The sequence below is a fragment of the Sipha flava genome, unplaced genomic scaffold, assembly GCF_003268045.1.
Source record: "Sipha flava isolate LNK unplaced genomic scaffold, YSA_version1 224_pilon_pilon, whole genome shotgun sequence".
NCBI lineage: Eukaryota > Metazoa > Arthropoda > Insecta > Hemiptera > Aphididae > Sipha > Sipha flava.
The window spans coordinates 1,340,629-1,350,334 of NW_020272857.1; the positions used below are offsets into that span (position 1 = coordinate 1,340,629).

Here is a 9,706-nt window from a genome sequence, read left to right on the forward strand (position 1 = left end):
ATAATAATTATTATCATCCATAGTATTATATTTAGTCTATTTAGTATTTTGTGCCTGTTATATCACTGACACTAAACAGTAAACCCTGTCGGTTATTTTATGTTTTTTCTGTTATATTAATTATTACTTAATTTGTTTAAATAACGAAAAACAATGAAAATAATAAATGATTATTTTTCATCTGATTCAAATAAGAAGAAAAGCATTGATCAGAATGTGAATGAAAATTAATTTTCATAATTAAACGAAAAACCATCAAATGCAATCGACGCATTAAAGCTATGTAATTCAATTATTTTCCCGAGTATTCACATGTTATTAAAAATATTATGTACACTGCCAATATCAACAGCTACCCCAGAAAGAATGTTTTCAAATTTAAAAAGAGTGAAAACTTATTTGAGAAATACAATGAAAGAGGTAAATATTTTTATATTCTATTTTTACTCTAAACTTGAAAAAATATTATTTTCATAGGACAGATTGAATGGACTGACCATGTTGTCAATATATCGTGGAATGCCCTTAACAGCCGAAGAGGTTATTGATGAGTTGGGACGAAAACCAAGAAAATTAGAAATTATTTTATAAGTTTATAATTTATAATAAAATGCATTTTTTAAGAATCTTTGTCTTCTACTAGATAATATTTATTTTTTTTAGAGCTTTTATTATCAACTATTACAGCTCAGTACTAGGTAATATGTTTTTGTTTTTCTATGAAACCCCCCCCACTGAAAATTGCTGTGTACGCCACTGAGCCGCCCGAGGCAAATACACCCTGTAGCTCCCCCCTAAATACGGCCCCGTTCACACCCAAATTATATTTTCAAAGAATCTAAATTATTTTCAATTGTTTTACTTAATATATTTAATATCTGTAAAAAAATAATTATTTAATATATAGTAACAAATGAAAAATTGTTTGTAAAACAAAAATTCACTTTAATAGCGGAATATCATATTTAACAGCCAAATATAATAGTATACTTGCAACTATTACATACAGTCATTTCAATAAGACTACTGAAAAGACAACATAGACTTATTTTGAATAGTCATTTACCAACTTCAGTAAATAAAAGTTACTGTAAGTACAACCTAAATTTCTCTTAATACCTACACAATGTTTCAAAATCGAAACAATGAAGAATATATTTGTTTCACAATATATGGTATCTTTTAATATGAACAGATTTTTAAATATTTAATATAAATTATTGTTTTCATGGAAATTTCAAAATCATAATTCCCATTTTCTTCCACCAAGTGTAGCATTTGTATATTACTTTTATAAAAATAATCAACTAATTTTTTCTTTTAAAATAAAATAATATTGAGTTTCTAAAAAACAAGAAATATTTACGTTAGGTACCATTATCTCAAGATAAAATACTCAAAAGGCATTAATTCAAAATAAATTCTATCGAACTATGTTTGAAAACCTTTGTGAGTGCAATCATTTTCCATCAGTTTCTAAAAAATATAAATAAAATCATATTAAATACATGTATCCACATAATCTACATGAAATTCGATTTTGACAAGTAAACACTCAAAGTCAATTCACCAAATTACTATACCTAATTGAAAAACTTGTTAAATAAAAAATTTATATAAAACAGAAGATACTTAAAAGTTCTAATAAATTATAGATACTACACATAATTTGTTAATAATTTAAATTAGAATTGTGATAATGGATAAGAATTACAATGGGTACTTAATATTGTATTAAATTAGATGTATTTTTAGATAGATTAATTTTCTGTTAATTTATAAAAAATTTTATACCAGAATCCAAAGGAAAAACTGTTCAGTATATTAAAGATGCTCTAGTATAGCATGACTGAATAATTCTTAAGACTAAAGCAACTAAAAATACTACAAATGATTAACAATTTATGAAGAAATATTAACTGGCAATTTTTAAGCAAACCAAACCAAAAGTATTTAAATTGCTTTTAATGAAAATTAAACATGGTGGAAAAAAGGAAAATGACAAACTTAACTCAAAAATAGTCAATCATGATATTAAGTAAATACCGCTAAATATTTTTAATTAACATTATTTTATTTTATTAAATTTTAAAAGTACTTACAAATAATTAAATAAATACAGTCCAAAAATAAGTGCTAATCTTGGTAGGTATTAACCTTGGCCTTACAATCTTTATCCTTTGTAAAAAAAAATGTATAGTTCTGATTTATTTTTTTGTGGTAAAAATACACAATTTTAATTTTTAATCTCAAAGAAAGTATTAGGTCATGAATTATATACTTATGTTATACATAAAACCTAAATACTTACAAATTTCAATAATGATAGAATATTACCCACGGTTAATTCTTTAATGTAAAAAATACCATAAGAATAAATGTACTATTGTTTAAAAAAAAAACCATCAATTTATCATATAAACCAAAATAATTCATAAAAATTAACATTTTTACCATACTATGTTTTTATATATTATACAAAATTGTATTTACATAATAAAATTACAACTACCCATATTTTTCTGTGATTAGAAAAAAACATTTTATGAAAAATATAGTATACAATATAAATAGGCTAAAGTAGGCTAATTGAAATAATGAGGCTTGCACAGACAAAATAAAAAATTAACTATAAATAAAACAAAAAGTTACTGAAATCATAAGAATACATTTTATTTTCTTATTCAGTCAATATCATTAGAAGCATCTTCAGCACTATTCATATCAGACATATCAACATCTAGACTCTCAATTCCTTCTTCTCGAATTAAGTTATCCAATTCTTCTTTAGTATAATCTGTTGAATCTTCCATATCATTGTTACTTTTATTGGATGAATCTATTATACCTGCTTCCACAGCTAACTGAGTTAATGCTGATTCAGTACTAGCTGGTAAATCAGTAGAAAGTTTAACAGAAGATGGTACTTTCGAATTGATTCCAGATCTTGATGTAACAGGTGTATTCACAATATTGGTATTTTTTAGTTGAACAACATTACCGCCGGAATTTGAGGTCAAGATAGCCATGTTATTTTGACCACTAACCATTTGAAGAGTTACAGGCTTACCACCAATTGTCATCCCTGTTAAATTTGATTTGCCAAGAGTGACCATTTTACGATTACCAGCACCTGCCATAGTAATAGTTATAGGTTTACTACCAGTTGGAGTATTGCCTCCTGATGATACCATAACCATTTGAACTGGTGAGTTAGCAACACTGGTGCGATTAGTGATATTAGCTTGAGAAGCTGAGAAAGTCTGTATACCCCTGAGATTCGAACCAGTTGTTACAATTATTATTTGTGGGGATGCTGATCGGTTTGTGTTACCTTTTTGAATAACAATAGTTGGTTTATTAGCAGCAACTGGCAACCTTGCACCAACAGTTTTTAATGGTACAGTTTTCATAGTTTGATTTGTTTTCATAGGACTACTTTGTTGATTTATTGGAGGGTTAATAAACTTAAGAACAGACGGTTGCATATTCTTATTTGGTGTAGTCGTTCCTATCATTTTCCCAGGAATACCTTGTATAAGGTTACCTTGACTGGTCTTAACTAAAGTAACAAAATTTGACTGTGAACCACCTGGTTTTTGAAAAATTACTTGCTTTCCAAAAACATTAGACCCAGTCTTAAGAACAGTTCCAGCAACTGTACCAGTCTGTATGGCAGGTCCAGTTATGCGAACTGCTTGCTGTTGTGAAACTGTTGTGCTTACAGGAGACATTACATTTTTTATAGATCTTTGTGTCTGAACAATTTTAAATGGAGCACTTGAAGTCTTAATAACAGGTTTTGGAAGTTCTGATTGTTTAGAAACTACATTAGTGGTTTTGATCTTTTGGGTAGCTGATGCAGCAGCAGCTAGAGTATGCATAGCAGCATCTGACAGCATGTCCATAGAAGGTGAGGTGACAAATGCCGAAGTCTTTGGTGTAACAGGGCTAACTGTTTTGAAATTTTGTGGTAAGGATGGTGTTACATTAGTACTTTGAACAGTTTTTATTTTCATATTTCCAGATGCTTGAGCAGTGACAGGAGTAAACTGTTGATCTTTTATCAAAGACGAGGAGTTAACAGTGGAACCCTGGGGTAATATCTGTATCATTTGATTTGGTTTAGCTGGGCTTCCAGCTTTAGAATTAGCAGGTACAATTTGACAATCATCATTGTCTGTATTTTTTTTAGCTAATTCAGGGGTCAAAAAAGGTAATAATGAATAATCAATCATGGTTGGTGGAGTTGGAGCAGCTGTATCAGCTGGTTGATCATATTTTTGAATTTGCAAAATATATGCATCAGCTGTTGGTACACTGTTCCATACTATTTCTAAAGCATTTGTAGATGCTCGAACTAGTTGATTTTTAGCACATTTTTGAGGTTTATCTACTTCTAAGTACCATAAATCTTTACAACAAACTTGATTATTCCATGCTTTTCTATATCCATCCCTACCTGACCATACATACATTCTTGTCTGTATATTGGCAGCACAATGGCCAGCTCTAGCTCTTGGCATATTATCTTCATTCATGTCCATGTTTAAATCCTCCCACGTCATAGTTTCTAAATTTAAACAAGCCAGTTGATTAGTACATTTCCATTCTTTTTCATGGATAGGTAATTTCACTTCTTCAACAAATGGTACCCAACCACCAAAAACAAACATACGATTTTTTATTGTTACTGCAGTGTGCAAAGATCTTGGTAATGGTTTTGGACCTAAGACAATAGGCCTATTCCATGACATAGTATCAATGTCCAATGTCCATAGATCTCCTAATCGACAACCACTCATACCACCATAAATAATAAGTTTACATTTTCCTCTTGAGTCAGTATAAGCTACAGCTGTGTGGGATTCTCTGGGAGGTGGAAAATCCCCAACAGTTTCTGGTATATCCCAGGCTAAAGCTTCTGGTGAAGATATATCTAACGTATATAAATCATTTAAATAACGAGGTATATTATTTTTTGGGTCATTACTATCATTGGCTAACCCTCCAAATAAATAAACTTTATTCCCTATTAGGGTAAAGCTGTGACCAAGCCGTGGGCAAGGTGACATGTGATAAAGAGGAGGTCTAGGTTGAAGTTTACTCCAATGCCACCGACTCGCTTGTAATTCATAGAGTTCATTTGAATATTTTCCATACTCGACCATACCTCCAAAAATTAATAGTCTAGTATTATCAACTACTAAACCATATGCAGCACATCCTGGAGGTATATCACCAGAAGTCTGTGGTATAAACCATTGATTGTTGGCTGCATTATAAACATGAAGTTCATCGACAATTCCTTCATTTCCACCACCAAAAACAATTAAAAGATCTTTAATAGCAACTGCTCGATGCCCATGACGAGGTCTTGGTTGAGGTCCAATAGGATCAACTATTTTCTTCCATTTTAGTACTGGTGTTGATGGTACAATTTCTTGTTTAATCTCCATTTTATTTGTATGTTCAGTGTTCAACAACATTATTTTCTTTTCATATTCTGCAATAAAACAAAAATAAAAAAAATATTAAAAACTAACTAAAATTAATAATAATATTATATCATATTTAGAATTTTACTAATTAATAAATCAATTTGAACTGGAAACTTTGGGGACAATAGATTAATTTTCTAAAAAGTGAATACAAGTTTAATATTATGATACTTAAAGCTCGAATAATCTAAAACAAAGATGGTTTTTACTTACTTACCTTCAATTGTAGAAATAATGTGATATAATAGTTGAAAAATCATAAAAACCACTTTTTAATTTGTCTTATAAAAAATATAAATAAAATCCCAAAGTTTCCATTCAATTATAATTTAAAAATAATGGTACTGCATAATCAAAGAACAAAATTAAAAAATGTTAACATCCATGATAACAATGTATAAATAATTTTTTAACACAAAATTAAAATAAAACATTTTAGTAAACTAAATATGTGACAAGATAATCAGTATAAAATCAGTATTGGCATCTTTATCAATAATGACTACACTTTTTCTTAATTTAATAATGTATATAAAACTTATATACAAGCAATAAAACAAATCAATAATATTAAAATACTTATTTTACAATTCTAAATATGGTATGTATTATATACAATATTATGAAACCAAATTATTACAGATATATGTAATCTATTTATTATGTCAGGTATTAAACTTATTTTAAAATGACAAAATATTAGGAAATAATTATAAACTATGATAAAAGTTATACTAATTAGATATAAAATATTTAAAATTATTTATTAATTCATAATAAAATATATATTCCAATTCTAAAATTATATATATATTTTTTAACATATACTAATGATTATTTAATTCAAGATAAAATAATTGTATTTTTACAAATGTAGGTATTACAATTTAAAAATGATAGGTACATTAAATATGTTGAATTTACTATAAAGTTAACCTTTCGGCTTTTGGTGTTTTATTTCTTAAAATTAATAAATTAACTGTAAAGTTTATTGTACTAAAAAATATAAACTTGGATAATTAATTTAAATAAGATTTTTTTATACAAGAAGCTAATTTATTACAATCGAAGCAATAAACTTAACATAAATTGAAAATTCAGACACAATCATTTATTTTTTTAAAACTTTTAATATGTTTTTTGTAGTTTCTACATATCATTCACTTACATGAATGAATGTAATTAATAATATATATAGGTAGATACTACACTAGATGGTGATAACCATATAAGGATTAGAAAAAAAAAATTATAATTGTAGTTTATATATCCACTTTCAATTGCATAAATGTTAAATCAATAATAATACAGAAATGTTCAAATCATAAAAAACCAAATTGTAGGTAGGGTAATAGATGAATTTTAAAAAGAAAGAGAAATTATAAATAACTTGTTATATCAAAGATTATTAAATAATTAAAATAAATTTAAGATAATTAATATATAATTTACTTTTTTTAAATGGCATAAAAACCTAGCCAAATTAAAAACAAGTTCTTTATATGTCTTTTTAAAAGTTTTATTGACTTCAATCAATATTTTATAATATAAATACAACATAGATACATAGTTTAATATTCAAAATGACCACTGAAAAATAATAAGTTAATTAAATTAAGAATTTAAAATACTACTATGTATCAGCATAATACACATTTTATTACAATTGTAATGCACAAGCCTCAGGAATTGTTTTTTTTTTTTATAAATATAAAATTGTTTTACTATAATTTGATATTATAATGAATTTAATCCTTTAATGGAAAGTAAGTGGACTAGTATAGTACCCTCCTCTTTTCTCCTGAAAATTGTTCAATCTACACTCTTATCTACAATTGATTTAGTTAGTATTTTAATTAAAATTAAATCATATGAAAAATAATGAAATAATATATTATTAACTATTTTAATATAATTATATGAACTAATTAAAAAATATTAATGTAACAATAAAAATTATAATTATAAAAATAAACATTTTGTAAACATGATTAAAATTGAAATTAAAATAATTAAAATTTTAAAATAAAATCTTAAGGAAATTACTTACGTACATTATTTTATTATTGTTAAATATAATATTTTTATAAAAATGCTTTCCTTAATTTCTATTTAAGGAATTGTTCAGTAAATCTATCCCATGAAATAGATTCAAGTAATACATTTTCAATAATCAGAACAGCAAATTAATTAAATTGTTTTTTTATTTTAAAGAGAAGAACATAGTTTTTTACTCTGAATAGGATATTCTTTAGACAATTAGGGCCTATACAATTTTCTGTTTATATGCAGATGCCTTTCCTGCTGCCTTTAATCTAGCTTTGATCATAAATTTATGTATAAAAATGGGAATAAAACCTAAAAAATTGAAAACTTTTTTCAAAAAACAATTATTGAACAACTGAAATAATATTTTTGTTTATTTTAAATTAATTTTTCATCATAAAATACTGTTAAAATGTTATCTAATTACATGTATTAAAAACAGTGGATTCATTAAAACAGTAATAAATGTTACTTCCTACCAAAATACTAAAATAAAAAACCGTTAATAAAAACAATTTAAACAAACCTCAATAATCAGTTGATATCATCCAAAAGTAGAACATGGAATTATTTAGAACAAAAACAAATTTGATTGTTAATAATTTGCAAGTGCACAGACTATAAAATTGTCAATGTTTCCAGACATAATTGTGATAATAGGAGAACCAGTAGTGATTGAAACCATGACAGGTTTTCAATCGAGTTAAGTATTTCATGGTAATAAGACAGTGTAGCAATCTAGAACTAGCAATCTGACACTAATCGCCAGATATTATGGAGGACCACGATATTATTGGAAATATTATCTTTATCAAACAGAGTAGATAGCTGAGAGGCTTTTTGACCAACGCACATTGGCAGTCAGTCAACATAAGCTGAAATTTGTGTGCGAACGCAAAGGTTGCCTCTTACTGGTGGGTGGGGTGGGGTATGTGCGAAGGACACACGGGGCATTTTTTGGCACCGGGACCGGGGGGAAAGGTCGAGGACTAAAGGCGAGCGTTTTGCCACAAGGGGGCCCTTACGAAGGATCGGTCGAGAGACCCTTGGGAACCGACTTGGTCAGCGACGAGCCATGGCGCCAAAAACGCGTCTCGCTGCTTTCGGTTGTGCTTACCTCGTCTACGGTCAGTGGCATACAGATACGATACTCCTTAATCAGGACCATGTTGCGGCCGGTTTCTCCGCGGCTGCTGTTCTGACGTACTAGGCACTCGGGCGGCGGCTAGAGCTGCGGTGGCGGTGGTGTCGGCGATTCGATTGCGTAGGCCGAGTCGGCGACAAAGGACGACGTCGACGGTTGAACGGAACGAAACGCGAAGCAGCAACGAGCCGTTGAATCCGCCGGTTTGGGAATAATAATAAAAAAAAAAAAAAAAAAACAATAAAAACAGTAGATAATCTCGGATCAGCGAAAACGTAAATATACAAAACACGGCTGTCCGACCATATTATTATTTCCTTGGTGCACGGACGGTATGCCTACAACCGCGTCGGTGCAAGTGTTGGATGCACCGCGTACCGCGCAGATAGCGCAGATGGACGCCGGGTGGTAATGATTCCTCGTCATGGAACGTAAAAAGACTACAGTCCCCGATCGGAAAAGAGTCCGCACCGTCCAGCATTAGTTTTCCGTAGTCCTCAGATTATTTCCCGCGGTACTGTGTACATTTTCCGCGATCCTATAGCCGTTTTCCGCCGTCAACTAACCATTTGGACCGTGGCCTGTGGAGGAGAAAACGCTGACGGCTCACGTCTCGGATGGTTGGTATCGCTGCGGTCGGTTGCACGCGTGCCCCACACCGGGTTTCTGATCGCACCGAACGCCCACCGTGGTGCGGCCGCCCGTCCGCCGCTGCTTGTTATACGTGACGCGCGCAGGGCCGACAACCGTGCGCCGCGCGGTATATCGCAATGATGCCGTTGCCGCCGCCGCCGCCGCGAGCAGCTGTCGCTCGTTGACAAGACGCGACACGTTCCGCGTGACATAATACAAATGAAATTTATTTCTCGCGCGCATGCGCACACTTCGCAATCGGCGGATATGCAACGTTTTTTGCCCGCGCAAAAAAAAAAAAAAACAATGAATTGACGGAGCCACGCTGCCACGTACACGCGACATTCAAATGTCATGGTGTGGTTGGCAGTTTTCGCGGTTT

At 30.3% G+C, this 9,706-nt stretch overlaps 2 protein-coding genes across 3 annotated transcripts in view; one reads left to right on the top strand and one right to left on the bottom strand.

Annotated features, from left to right (window-relative positions):
• LOC112683374 (cytoplasmic phosphatidylinositol transfer protein 1) overlaps positions 1-9,319 on the bottom strand; it is a 24,287-nt gene extending 14,968 nt beyond the window's left edge. The window contains exons 1-2 of one of the 2 annotated variants that reach the window (XM_025554382.1): positions 8,665-9,255; positions 2,502-5,506 (exon numbers count right to left, since the gene is read on the bottom strand). In XM_025554382.1, coding sequence (XP_025410167.1) covers positions 2,685-5,489 — 2,805 coding nt within the window. In that variant the 5' untranslated portion in view covers positions 5,490-5,506; positions 8,665-9,255 and the 3' untranslated portion in view covers positions 2,502-2,684. Of the gene's footprint in view, positions 1-2,501; positions 5,507-8,664 lie in introns of those variants that run through there. The other variant, XM_025554383.1, reaches the window with a different exon arrangement.
• LOC112683375 (52 kDa repressor of the inhibitor of the protein kinase-like) lies at positions 7-826 on the top strand. Its single transcript, XM_025554384.1, has 2 exons — positions 7-420; positions 478-826. The coding sequence occupies exons 1-2, from the start codon at positions 313-315 to the stop codon at positions 589-591; spliced, it is 222 nt and encodes a 73-aa protein (XP_025410169.1). The 5' UTR covers positions 7-312; the 3' UTR covers positions 592-826.
• Positions 9,320-9,706: the final 387 nt, after the last annotated feature.